General features: G+C 29.4%; 1 protein-coding gene across 3 annotated transcripts in view; it reads left to right on the top strand.

Annotated features, from left to right (window-relative positions):
- Positions 1-11,509, top strand: part of LOC128986862 (G-protein coupled receptor moody) — a 96,068-nt gene extending 84,559 nt beyond the window's left edge. The window contains exons 8-11 of one of the 3 annotated variants that reach the window (XM_054407434.1): positions 958-1,122; positions 5,059-5,148; positions 6,505-6,543; positions 9,560-11,509. In XM_054407434.1, the coding sequence (XP_054263409.1) occupies positions 958-1,122; positions 5,059-5,148; positions 6,505-6,512 (263 nt within the window). In that variant the 3' untranslated portion in view covers positions 6,513-6,543; positions 9,560-11,509. The remainder of the gene's footprint in view (positions 1-957; positions 1,123-5,058; positions 5,149-6,504; positions 6,544-9,559) is intronic. The other 2 variants (XM_054407435.1, XM_054407433.1) reach the window with 2 other exon arrangements.
- The last annotated feature ends 3,213 nt before the right edge of the window (positions 11,510-14,722 follow it).

Genomic DNA, 14,722 nt, shown 5'->3' with positions numbered 1-14,722 from the left:
GAGTTTACATTGGTTAAAAAGTCTGCATTGACAGAAATCAGTAATTTATATAAGTGCAATCTGTCAATAGCTCACTTCAACCACATCCATTTTCATTAAAAACTGGAAAAAATTCAACATTGGGATAGAATGCCTAGTTTTAACAATGAATGGTCAAAGGTTTTACTTACCAAATTTTTTATATACATGAAAAAATAGTGTATTAATACATTTAGGATTAGGTTCGAGCAACACACAATGTTTATGTAACTAAATGTATTTTGCTATCAACAAGAGCTGAGATGTGGACCCTAATAACTTTATCCAGTGTTGTCTTTTTGTATTGTTTAATTATTGGGGGGTTCATTGAAATAGTGGCTCAAAGTAAAAGTTTGTATGGACTCCTTTAAATAAAAAAAAATATTCAACTTACCACCAACAGGAACTGAATTCTCATATACATAAGGCTAATCAAAGTAGAAAGTTAATGAGACAATCCAGTAATCTTCACTGTTTTATTTTTCTAATGTCATTGTTAAATTCATTGAAACAATTTACTTATGTTTGGTGGATTCCAAGTTATTTCATTTTTATATATTTTTTGAAATCCCTTCTGTATTTATTGTGATTTAATTGCATTTCTTTTAATTTGCTTATGAAGCTAAACTCTTGAGTAGTAAATTTGGTCCTTGTAAGTTCTCGTTTGTAAAAGTTTACCATATCAAGTTTGTTTTAATAATAAAAATAAAACGGCTGATCATGAAAAACATTTCTTTGACGAATCAGTTACTTTATTAGATACTACAAAACATTTTCCACAACCAAGTGATTTAGAATTAAGTAAGATGTTCATATCATTACATTAGAGTTGTAAGCATTGTTTTCGCTAAACCTTTAAAATAAAATTTTTCTTAGATTCTTTTTCTACCCCTCATGACTATTTTACCGATGTACATTAACTGACTTTTCCCCATGCAGCCCTGCACGTGTGGTCCACCATCATGCTGTTCATGTCAGCATGCATCAACCCTATAATCTACGTGATCATGAACAAGCAGTACAGGCAGGCGTACAAGACCGTGTTGACGTGTACACGGCCTAGAATGTTGTCCACAACCCCTGGACCGGGCTCCAGCTACGGGGGTGAGTAGCAAGTGCATGAGCTGCACTTCATTTAATTAATTGTTATATATGTAATTGAACAAATATCTGTTAGCGCTGATTTTTCAAGGATCTTAAACATTGACATTTTTGTTAAATTGATAGACGTTAACCATTGTTAGGGTGAAATAGGGGATTTAATTGGTGTTTTTGTAGCAGGGGGGAGGTATGTTCAAATTTGGGGTTCAATACAAAAGAAAATGTTGTTTTCTGCACACTAGAGTTTCAAAGTATAGTTTTTTGAAGTGGGTGGATAAGGGAGGGATCTATAGGGTAAATTAAAATTGTTAATTATAAAACCAACTTAGGAATATTATTTGTGATAAAAATTTTTAAACATTTTAAAATTAAATAATTCACTTTGTTTTATATTATTGTAATCAGGCCGAGTGTTTTTTTTTATAACAAATCATTATTTTACTTCAATATACACAACCATAAACTAAATTACCTTACTAATAAACCATTTAAAACTTTTTATGTAGTTGCTATTCAAATGAAAGTAATTAAAAAATTACAATCCCAATCTTTTCTTAACTAGTTTCACAACTTAAACAAGTTTCCTGAAAGAAATGTTCATTAGTATTTCAATCTGTCCGGAACATTAAGCTAAATAAGTTCTTTCAAAGGAAGCTTACAACTACTTTAATTCGCTTGCCGTATCAGTAAAGTTTTCCTAACTGTTATGGCTGTTTGCAATCATCATTCTGCAATGCACTTTTATTGCGGAAACTTGGAATGAAACTGCATCAGTCGCTAGGCTTTGCATGAAGCTATGCAAACAGTAGGGTTTGCACGGTAATGGTGAACGATATTAACGCAATTTCCTACAAAATTTCCTCTTTCCCAGCAAATGATAGGAATTAGTTAATGTGTGTGCTTCTGCAATTATTTTAAACATGACTTTTATTGTTGGCATCCAATTAAATCAAGTATGCGGTTTATATGATAATTGCCTTAAATTATTAATAATATGATTAATTGTTAAGCAGTTGAGACAGAAATGGCTGTCAGCGAGAGAATTTGATCATGGAGCAGGTATTAAAGATTTATTTTTCGCAAATTTTCGTTTCAGCAGTTCCTAATTTTACTCAAACTTATTTCCGGAAAATTAAAATTTCAAACATAAAAATCAGATGGTATACAATAAACATTAGTATATTTCATCACTTCATTATGAAGTGACTTTTTTCAACACACGCTCCAGTTTAACAATCATAAAAATATTCAAATTGAACGAGAGTCAAAAGACACTAGTTAAGTGAGGGTGGACTATATTTTTGGTCTTACTGTACGAAATTTAGAATCGTTAATTACGAATGAAAGTTTGGTAAATTGTTGTTTTCTTTAATATCCACCAAAATTGTTTTCATATAGTTTTGCTTTATAATACAGGCTATGTTACCAATATTCAGTTGAGCTATTAACCCAGCACCACATTAATAAATTCATAGTATAATTTACTAAGTTATTTTTACAATTCAATTAATTTTTCTAAATGCTTATAAAAGGTTGTTTATAACTGTATTATGGAATATACCATGTTGTACCCCAATGAAAAACAAAAAATAGATAACTTTACAAAATCATATTTTTAAAACCAAGAGAAAAAGTTAGAAGTCTGAAATATGTACTGCCAATATAATAGATCCTAGTTAATTATTTTATCCTTATTGATTCCCCAATCCATTAGTTGAAAAAAAATTTTAAACAAACAAAAAACAAACAATACAAGTGGCTCAAAGTACTGTGAACAAATAGTTAGTTACAAAATACCTTCCTTATATGAATAGGAATATTTTGTTAACACCATATCAAAGATCAATATAACGTAACTAGAGAAAATATATAAAATCCGGCATTGTGTTTGTTTATAAGTTTACCATAAATATTATTACGCAGTTTAAGTGTTATTTGATGTAATATTTGTTTAACTAAATCCGCTATGGTATATTACACTTTTTGAGACTCCCCCCTCCATTCATATGAATAAATAAATTAATAAATTAATTTGTCCGGTGTAATAGTCTTATAGAATCAGGTTTACATTGGTTTTAGCTGTTGATTACAATCGCTGGCAAACTGGCATTTGTGAAACTTTACTATTTATACTAAATTTAGAGACAAATAATATTTAGCATATACAGGTTTCTTATGTATTTATGTAACAAAATTCAGATTAAAAATACTTGTGAATTCAAATCAATGTACACATATTATCAACACCAACAAACATAATCAAATAAATAAATCATTACCAAACTGACTTAACGAGAATTCAGCTTTAAAAAACAATAATAATTAAGACGAAGAGCAACAGTAGAAATATTTATGAATATCTTTTGCATTCTTTTACCATTCATACGCGTCTATAATTAGACCAAATGTAAACATGCAGCATCTAGATGATTATTTATTTAATGTATATGCCAGCCAAGCCATCATTAGCTGTTAATTAAACTTCAATTAAATCATAAGGACTGCAAATAAAGTAAATTAAGATAAACACCAACACAATTAACCGCCATTTTGAGATATTGATTACATTTTCAACGGCACTGACGAAAGTAAAACTAAAGTAAAGCTTGAGCTTAAACATTCACACATCGAAAGCGAATAAGGGTTGATTAATTTTTCAAAGAAAATGAACAATCACATAAACTAAAAGTACACAAACATAAACATAACCTACAGCCATACTTTGTTGATTACTCTTTGAAAAAACCTGAACTACTCTTTAACCAACATATACAAACAACCCAATCAATACTATCATTTGCTGTTACATATAAAAAAATCTTAGCTGTAATTCAACTAAATATCCCAACGCAACAATCATCAGCTGTTCGTTAACCTCTAAACCGCATTGTTCCACTTGATCAGCTGACCAAGTACAAGACTTGTCATTTAGTCAATGGATCAGCTGACTGGTGTTCTCCAGTCAGCATAGTTTAATCACTGATCCATTAATTACCAGCTGATGCATGGACGACAGCTCCATTTATCAATCTAGCTATCGGAGAACCATTTGTCTGCGGAAGACACATCAGCGATGCTTTCCACGATAACATGACCAAATTCAACCCCAAACTATGTCAGTTTTTCATTCAACTTTTTATCGAGTCCATTGTTTTCCTTGTGATTTATATGTGTTCGATTTGAGCATAGGTAAATGTTGAGTAACGAATTTTCGTAAAAGAATATCTTGGTTGGGATTTTAAGGGAAAGGGGGGTTTATTGTGGAGGGGGTAGGGGTAGGTTACTGTGAGTGGTCATTGATTTCATAATGAATAGTTTGTAGGAATAATACTTTGTTATTGAAATTTTGTAAAAACTACAATTTAATAGAAATTATACGGTTAAGGAAATCATAACTAACTGTAAAATACTTCTACATTGCTAAGAAAATTTAATTTTTAAATGCACAAAGTGCAAAAATTATTATTTTAAAACACTCGGATAAAATTTTAACTTTTAAAACCATAAAAAAATAAGCACGACGTTTTTTGTTTAGTTGAATTAAAGATCGCTCTCGGTTTAATTCCAAAAGTCATTTAATCCGAGTTGTAAAATATTTTCAATGAACTTAGAAGCATTGCGTTTTATTACTTTTACTTTTACTTTACTTTTTTTCTTGCTTATAAATAAACTAATAAAAATAGTTATTGCCAATCTAGTTTCTGATAATGTTCACTCTAAAAATTCTACTTTTGTCTTTGAAAATTGTTTTTGTGCTTAAGTACACAAATGATCATGTCATGTGATAGTATTCAATTTATTATGTGCTTTATTAGCAAATTCGTAATCATTTATGACTAACATTTTTTCGCTGATACGCTTGGCTGAAGGAAACATAACCGACTAACTGGCAAGCAGAGTTCATGTAACCAAATTCAGTGTGTATGTTCTGTATTACAGGTTCTAATGGTTTAATATTGAACGACTTAGCTGCTTCTCGTAAGAATTTAGCTAACACACATATAATCAACACTGACCAAAGATATTATGGTGAGTCGCCAAAAATGCAATTCTTCTCCACTGTCCGCAGCAACCTTTTGTACATAGATCTTAACTAATACTTTACAAGAATTTATCACATTTTCTGAACAGTAGATTTGCAAAAACTATTATGAGGACTTATAACAAAAATCAGTTTTACTAGAAAAATAAAAATAATAATGTTTAGTAGAAAATGTTCCAAATTATTGAGTATAATTTTATTTATTAGTATTTGAAGAACAATAATTTATTTTTTTGTTTCACTAATACACATTAATAAAATTGTTTAACGTTTTAATCCCAAAAAAATGTTTTAAAATTGCTTTAGGTTTTACATTTGTAAAAACTTGCCCATACATTTTTTTCGTTATTTCAACATCCTTCCTAGCATCCCTTCCATCATTTTCTGCGTTCTTTAAATCAAAATTATTCTCAACTCTTCAAAAATTATGTTAATTGATTCTCCAATCAATCACAAAAACGTATTATGTTTTAAAAATGGAAAAGTTTTTTATGCCCTTCCTAAAATTACTATTTTGGTTTATTTCTCGGTGATTATGCATGCCTCTGTGTGGTAGCTTTGCTAAAATGGAACTAAAACTCCTTCAAACCCTTTGTATTTAAAACATGTTTCTTTCCAAGCTAATTTTGAATATTAACCACTAACAAACTAAATATTTGTGCTTTGAAGATTAAACTTTACATTGGTTCGTGTCGCTTGAATACAAATTTATTTAAATTTCTGATATGTTTCGAACTGTAACAGAGTATCTATATACCATGAACTGAAATGTATTAATAATCTTTAAGGCAAGGTTAAAAAAATACTAATGCGAATAAATCTTTAAATAATTCACAAGTCTTGTATGTTTTTCTTTTTTACCCGCCTAAGGTTGAGCTTTTATTTAAAGCGTACGCCATTTTCATAAGCCGTATTTACAAATCAGCTTTTATTTTACCATGTATACGTTTAAAGCTTGAAATTCTCGAACTTTGTTCAACATACAGTAGTGAATATATCCGACAATATCATATTCTATAAATATTTTCTAAATGTCAACAATAAAATTAGGCTGAAAAACTGTTGCCAACATTTGTATTTTCCAAAATGTAATTGTAAAATGCTTCTAGATAAGGACAAGTATTTATGAAAAAAATGTGTATTAAACATTAATATTTTTTCCACAAAAACTAAAAAGTAAACCCCTTAAAATGTAACACCTCATACCTACTTGTTACTTAAAAGTAACCAAGGTCTTTTGAGAAATAAAAAAGTATTAGAACGCATTCTTCTTTTTAAAAAAACATTTGATAAATAAAATAAAATTATAAGCAGCAGACATTAAGCCCGATCTCCTGTCCTAGGTCAGTAGAATAGACGATGAAGATCTTCAAGGCTTCTAGGTGAGTGGTTCTATGTATCAGGCTAACCAAACATCATTGTAAACAATCATTCATCATGTAACAAAACTAATTTTGTCATTTAATATTTTCATTACGTGGCTATTGGAATTGTTAATAAGAAAATGGGGGTGTTTTTTTTTATTTATGAACTGGTGTTCTGAAGTTAATTCACAACTTCTTTATTTGATAGTGAATAGAAAAAAATAAAATAAAATTTGATTGATGGCAAGAACTGTTAATTAGGCTGACGCTTATTTTTATTGATTGATTTTATTATCCATGTTATTGAAAAAGCCATCTGACAGAGTACTACAAAAAGCCATTGATAAGAGTATGTTGAATATTTAATTATTGTAAATCAGAACTTCAATTAAGTTAGAACCCATGACACACCATTTAGAAACTCTTCCACTGGGAAGTGTTTGATTTTATTCTCTTTTAATCGACCCGAATATTGTATATACAATATTCGGGTCGATTAAAACACAAAATACCTACTCACCAAAATACCAAAATACCTTAGTACACAAAAGGTAAGTTTTAAAGTCCCTGAAACTCTCTACGAGACAATTTATTTATTTACTATCTAATTATGTCCCGATAATTAGTCATATATGTTTTTAATAATCCCTAATTAAGCATGCAAGGGGTAAGTACATACCTTAAAACCTAACTTTGAGTATTATATTTACAACTACATGTTCAAAATAAATTACGTTCTATTGAAAACTTAAGAATTTATTTATGTAAAATAGGGTTTAACTTAATAAATTATCTTAATTATTAATTTCTTTTCAACACATTACATTTTTTTGTTTTGAAGATGATTTTATTTTCCGGAACAAAAATAATCAATTCAACCTTCCTGGGCCTAGAGCTCGTAGACAGATTCCTAGGCCTTCAACATTAATTTCTAACATTGTGAGTAAAGCTTAAAAATACATTTAATATTTATTCCCAAATCCTTCTCTACAAATCTGAAAATTAGTATTGGTGGTTGTATGAATTGCTTGAATTCTAATTGTTTGAAATATTCCTACCAATTTGATTGAATTTTTTTACTGACACTATTTAACCAATCAACAACACATAAAATTATTCTTTATACACCCAACATACAGTTTTATCATAAGATTGAAGAGGTGCAAAAATATTGATTAAAACCATATCTAGCTCTGGTGAAACTACTTTATCGTTTATTTAATCTTGGGTCGTATAATTAAGATGAGACCTAAAAGCTTTCAGACAGGGATGATAATGATGCTAGGAAAGCTCCCCATAATCGTAAAACTAACTATACAACATTACGCTTTTAAGTTTTGGAACTTATGTGAAAACAACAAGTTAAGTTTGTAAAATGCACGCACAATTCAAAAGTAACTTTTTAATTAAGCAATGCACTGCGTATGCTTTTGATCATTATTACTACGTTAACACTTTGGATTATTTACATCAACAATAGTAAAGAAAATATTAAATTTCGACTCAATTACTACGCATTGATTAGCGTTTTAAATAAATAACGCTAATCTTACATTCCAGCCTTTACAACAATTACTTCATCGATAAGCATGAGCATGATTTTTAAAATTAAACCACACATTGCTTTGTAAAAAAAGGAACGTTATACTAAATTAAATATAAGAAAATGCAATTACAGTATACGATTTACACAAAAAGGGATATAGCACAATATAGCACTTTATTTGTGTTTATTTGTGCTCTTTTATTGTAAGCTTGTTGGTTTGATGATGAAACAAATGTAACTTTATTTTATTTTTTTTCTTTAGGCCATTATTTGAAATTATTATAAGAAATGAACGGAAGTGACTTGTAGAAATATAGGCCTTTGCAAGATAACAGGATTTTTACATAAAACACTGATATTTTTTAGATAAAACTATTATCTTTTTGATCATGAATACCTAAATTAATTTTATTAAGTAAAATTTGTCTACTTAGTATTAACTAGAACACGTTCCAACGTCATATCAAATGCTGCACAGTTTTGTACTTGTGTTTATAAGCTATAATTTACATTTTTCACAATTGCAATATTTAATCTTACCAACGTCTTAACTACTGAGCATTTAAACTTATTTATCTCTGATTAAACTAAGCAAGCATTATTATTTTTTTTCTGTATGAGTGGTTTCTCTGTATTTATTATTGGTTATTTCTGTAAGCATATTCACCTGTATTCCATGCTCACTGAAGATGCATAATCCATGCATGTCAACACAACAGTTTCACTTTAACCGTTGTAATGTACTATATTATTTAGTAATTATGCATTCTGTCTGTATTTGTAAATATTTAGATCTGTATTTAAAATACAATGTTTCTCGTAGTAAATAGTGATTATATCCCTAAAATATCATTGTTCCTGATATATGGGTCAATAGTTGGGTTTCATTTAAGAAAAGTATGGATAAATCGATAAAATATGAAGGAGGAAACTTATACTATATATTGTGAAAATTAACTTAGAGAAATTATGTAATGTATTGTTTTGTTTTCATTTTACTAAAAGAATAAATATCCACAAATCAATATGTAAATTAAAATTTATCTGTCAGTCTTTATTAAAATATGCAACGTTTTATGTTTCTGTTTCAGATATTTACTACTATTCCTTACTTCAGGCCAATTAAACTTTCTACTTAATGCTTTTAATAAACATTTTTGTTTAATAAATCAGAAATGTACATTTATAAATTTATTTCATGTAAGTGTAAACTCTATACTAGATGAAATTTGGTGTATTGCGGTTTTCTAACATGATTTGAATTGCCTACATTTACAATGGTTTATATTGTTTTAATAATTTAATTTTTTTAAGAACACTACAAAAGTAAATTTTTAATCTCCCTCCTTTGTGGAAATAAAGGTAAACCAATAGCCACATCACTCTTTTCATGTGTCCAATAATGCATCGATTATACAAGAGATATTCGATGACTGTCTTTTCTCGAGTTTGAGATTATTTTAACTACTTACACTATTTTCCCTCCAGATAAATCCAAGGATGAAGTGAGTAGAACTATGGTGTCCCATGTATCCATCGCCATGGCACCCATAAGAGCTTCTCAATTGCCTGATCACATCTATGGGGACTGCCTTTGACTGCTCATCTGCTGTTTTTGTCTACAAACAAATTAAAAAACTACCTAGATGGTAAAAAGTATAGTTCGATTCTTAAAGAAGTTACCAAAGAGCTTAGTTAAAATGTAATTATGGTTAAATGTTTCCAACAAAGATGAATATTGTGTATTTAAACAAAGTTGTGAAATTGAACTAAGTATGAAAACGTATTGAATGTCTTAAACGATCAGTGAATCAGATATGTGTCCTCATAAACCTTTTGCTATTAAAAATTCAATTTAAATCTTCGTTAAATGTTGTATTGGGCGTGAAGAATATTTTGTATTTTTTTCAAAATCGTAAAGTTTTACGCCGGTAATAGATTGAAACATTATAACGAGATTGTACTTTTCTTTTAATGCACATAAAATAATTCGGCTGGTAAGATGTATTTGAATGTTTTGATTAATTCTAATAACTCAATAACTTTGTTATGCCTAAGAACTGATTCTGCCAAAGAATCTTACCTAAGCAAGTGGTTTTTCAAACCTTTTCACATCCTTTGCTAAAACTTATTTTCACATTTATAATACTCCTTAATTTAAAACCACATTATGTGGATAATGAAAAATGTTAATTGATTTAACCATCAAAAATAGTTGATCCAGGTTTTTTATTTATGTTAATAAAATCAAAGACTAAGCTAAAATAATCTTCTAAACATTCCACGATGTAACATTATCGCATGTTTTTCTTCATCGTTAATTTTTTTCAACAAACAAAATACACCTAGAGTTGCAGTTTTTTTTATACTAATCTTCAACTAAGGAAACTTTGGAAATAATTTTACAAGCAATATTATTTATATAAGTAAACATTAAATTTGTCTTTTTTTTAGGTGATTATTAATTATATAGATATTAGCACGTATGATATTAATTTATTATTTATAATAAAATCACTTGTTGTAATAGTTGTTTACCATAAAAATATCCTCAATTATTTATTTGCACTCAAGTTAACTATCTTGTTTGTATAGTGTAATTAGTCCATTAATTCATAATTAATAATTATTAGTGTAATTAGGTGCATATTTCGTTATTCATTCTGCCATCATAGGTTATATTCAGTTTCATTGCGAAACACTACAAAATCATGAGGCACCCTAGTCAACGAAAACATGCAATACTGGTATATTTTAATTCATCTTTTTTAACGTAACAGTTTTTTTTTTACTCTACAAAGTTTTTGTTCATTGTTTAAACATTAACAAACCAAAATTTAACTGGTTTCTATGGACATTTACAAAATTGCATTTATATCAGCTAATATTTACATAACAACTATTTCAAAAATAAGCCTTATAAAGACATTATGCTCACTTTTTATTTACATTTTTATTAGTTATAACCGGAACATTCCGGCTTAGTCGTGTATTATTTGATGGGTTATCAATATTTAGTTAATTATGATAAATATTTGATTTATAGAATATCCTAGCCTGCTTTTTCAAGTATAAATCATGTAATAGTATAGTTATATGGAAGTCTTTGTAAATAATACCCAGAACTGATCTAGATGGCCAAAGATAAAAAATATAGACTTGAAGGAATAACATTCACCATTTAATAGTGCATAGTTTGCTAACAGAACTAGTCAAAATGCCATATTCTGCTGGTCATTTAACACCTTATAATCTTTCTCTTGTTATTTCAAGTGCATTGTTCTGTTTGTAATATATACTTATATAATATATTTTTACACCATACGTATAATTATTTATTTAGTTAGGGTTAAACAATATGTAAATACTCGTGTTACATTATATACATGTACATAATTTTCTATTGAGATTTATTAAAATGAAATATACGATAAATTATCATAGTTGAGAATTCAATTATCTTCCTATATTTGTTTGTATATCTTTGACTTAGGTATTATCAATGTAGTTCCTATAGCTGTGCGCCACAATTCTCATGAAAAATATATTTCCTATTACAACTGATTTATAGAAAAAAATGAACGGGTAAAAAAAATCATAGGCATCTCGCTGGGAAGGTGTGAAAAGCAGGTAAAGGTGCATTTGATCTAATAGTGTGTTATTAGTTATTGTAGAGTTGTAATACTATATTGAAACACATGACGAATTATTTTTAACCCGTATGCTTGTTTACATTACATATACAATTTAAAGGTGATTTGATGCTACTAAGAAGACTGTCAACTAATAAACTATAATATACATTATTTTTCATCATTATATTATATTTCACTACTACTAAAAACAAAGTAATTTTTACACTAATAGCAGACTAAGTAGCTTAGACTAAGTAGCATTTAAAGTTAATACCACAAGTAAGTTCAGAATTCAATCAAACTTTCTAATTCAACAATCAATATGTAAACAGTGCTTCAAACTCAAACTCTATTATTTATAAGACAAATCCAATCTTATTTTGGGATTGGAAAGTTTGCAGTGTTGGTTCTGCTTTTTTGTAAAGTTATCTCAGACCAATCTAAGTAAACAACATTGCAACTTGAATATTGCAATTGGCTGGTTGCTCATTGTCATTGCCAATTGTGAACAGTTAACAATAAACGGGGTTTCCTCTGTAGAGTCACTACATTAATTTGTAGTCTTAATAGCAAGAAGTAGATCTAGAGCCACTGTATTTATCTTATTGTGAAAAAGGCAAAAAATATATGACATTTAGATTATTTAGGTGCATATTTGGTTATTCTATAAGACATGTTTCCATCACTAAACCATCAAATGAATTAACTGGTGATTTAGCAAGTTTTATTTTACTATACGCCAATAATTGCTACGGAAGCACAAATTTCAAAATGTTTTCTAGGAAAAAATACGGATTTTTTGGGAAATATCCTTGTAAACATTTATAGGTTTTTAAATAAATCGAAACAATAATATTCCTTTTAGCCAAAATCTCCAATAGAAACTTAATAAGCGAACGCCGTTTATTTTTTATTTTTTTACTGGTTCTAAATCAATAGTTGGTGTGAGACGGTGAGAAATTCGCTAGCACAACAGACTACAAACCCGTGGCAACAATGTCGTGGATTCGCACCCTGATCCAACTAAATTTTATCGGACCAGATAAATCTTGTATTACGCCAGACCACCCCTTGATTTGCTGGATGACAGATTGTGCTGAAGTAACTCACTGATTTTTTACGGATACGCGGTTTTTCAACTTAGCCAGACTGATAGAATTGTATTTAATACCAGTTCTGTGTTCTAACTATGTTCAACAAATTTGTGACAGCTGGCCCATATAGATGAGATGTTTACTTCATTATCCAAAGTCAATGGTAGAAGTGACTCATGGAAAGTAGTGGTGGCTGGTGTCCAAAGTGCAATGCACCGGATGGTGTCTGTTGTGATTAGATTATGCAGAAGGTCGATATCAACTAGCCACCAACCTAAATCATAACCAAGGGCTACCTTATTTTTATACGGTTTAAGGTATTAACCTAATTCCTATGGGTGATAAGAAAACTGTTGTGGTTTATTTGTTTATGGATATATTTTGATCGAAATTGGCAAATGTATTATTTTTATACTAAGCTTCAAAAATTTTATCGGAAACACAATTTACTCTAATTATAATTTTAATTGTGTTACTGTTAGTTTAATTATTTCCAATGTTTGTTGTTTTTAATACTGCACAATGTTTATGCAGGATTTAGTATGTTGTGAATATTTTCAATGAGAAGTTTTTTGACAGGCTACTTTTTGAGGGATAATTGAGATGGTGTAGAATTAATTTTACTTGAAAACGGGAGGAGTTGGTCCACCTCCAGAAAAGTTTTGTAGCTTTAAACACAAGAAATGTTAGAAAAATCCAAATGACAATAGTAACCTGTTTAAGGAAATATTTGAGTGTAAATAAAATTAGAAAATTGGAAATTCGCTTAGTCTAATGTATAGGAAAATTAAATCGTCAACTTTTAATCATATTTTAGTGTTTCCCACTCAAGGAATGATTAAGCAATCAGTAGATGTTGAAGATAGTTAGTGTTTTTTAAAGTGTGGGCTGGTAAAGTTATGGCCAAAAGAGATCGGTGTTATATTGTTTACCATCGGGTTGTGTAACTTTGGTTTTATCTGATTGAAACATTTTCCAGGAAAAGTTTCTGAGTTGGTTATCATTTATCTAAATGTTGTCACACTTATATAATAGTAGAGAGCCGATTTCTTTAACTATACTAAAAGTTTGGTTTCAACAATACTTTACCATATTTTCAAATTAAGATTTTTGTTCAGTTTTCCTAAATAAATTCTGACATTTCGATAAATGATTATAGATTATGTTTACACGTCAGTACCTTAATTATACATAGAAATGAGACTTAGCCAACAAAATGGTCGAGTGTTTTTACAAATAAGTACACTACTAAAAAGCGCTTAGAGAAGTAAGGTCCTACCTAAATTCTCTGCGATCAAGACTATATGAAAATAAAGTTTTTCTCTACTTACAGTTTTAAACGGACAGAAGTGTTGAGGGGTAAACTTGCCTAAAATGTTCAAATGGACTGTATGTTGAAAGAGCAATATTAAAAACTTGTCACTAATTATTTAACAGATATAATGAGATTGATGAGGTACCTTCCTTTTAACTGAAGTGTTGAGAAGACGAAGCCGGTAGACGTACACGAGTTTCTTCTGCTGGCCAGCTATTGCGTATTGCTCGTACACAGACCCGGACCGGCATTAGTAGTGTTTCACTTCACAAATGTTCAATAGTTCACTTTTACTTTTAATATGTGTCACTAATAATAATTAAATATACTTTGGGGTTAAGAGATGAGAGCAGCAATTGGGAGTTAATTGTGCCGGGGACATGTTAGTAGTTGCATGAATGCAAGAGAACTGGGGCGAGATTGGGGTTTCCAGACATCACGTGACAGGACAAAGGTTATTGTATGATATGAAGCGTCTGGAAATATCTAGGTAGCGCTTGAATACGGAACATGCCGCCCGCCTTGAACCATACATGGTTCAAAACATTGAGAAAGTTACAAAGTGACACATAATGAATAAAGATTGACATTGAAATATAAGAAACAT

The sequence above is a fragment of the Macrosteles quadrilineatus genome, unplaced genomic scaffold, assembly GCF_028750875.1.
Source record: "Macrosteles quadrilineatus isolate MER2022 unplaced genomic scaffold, UCM_ALF_1.0 Scaffold_2__2_contigs__length_208266976, whole genome shotgun sequence".
Classification (NCBI taxonomy): domain Eukaryota; kingdom Metazoa; phylum Arthropoda; class Insecta; order Hemiptera; family Cicadellidae; genus Macrosteles; species Macrosteles quadrilineatus.
Note: the sequence above shows the minus strand (reverse complement) of the source record. Positions and strands in the feature narration are given on the sequence as shown.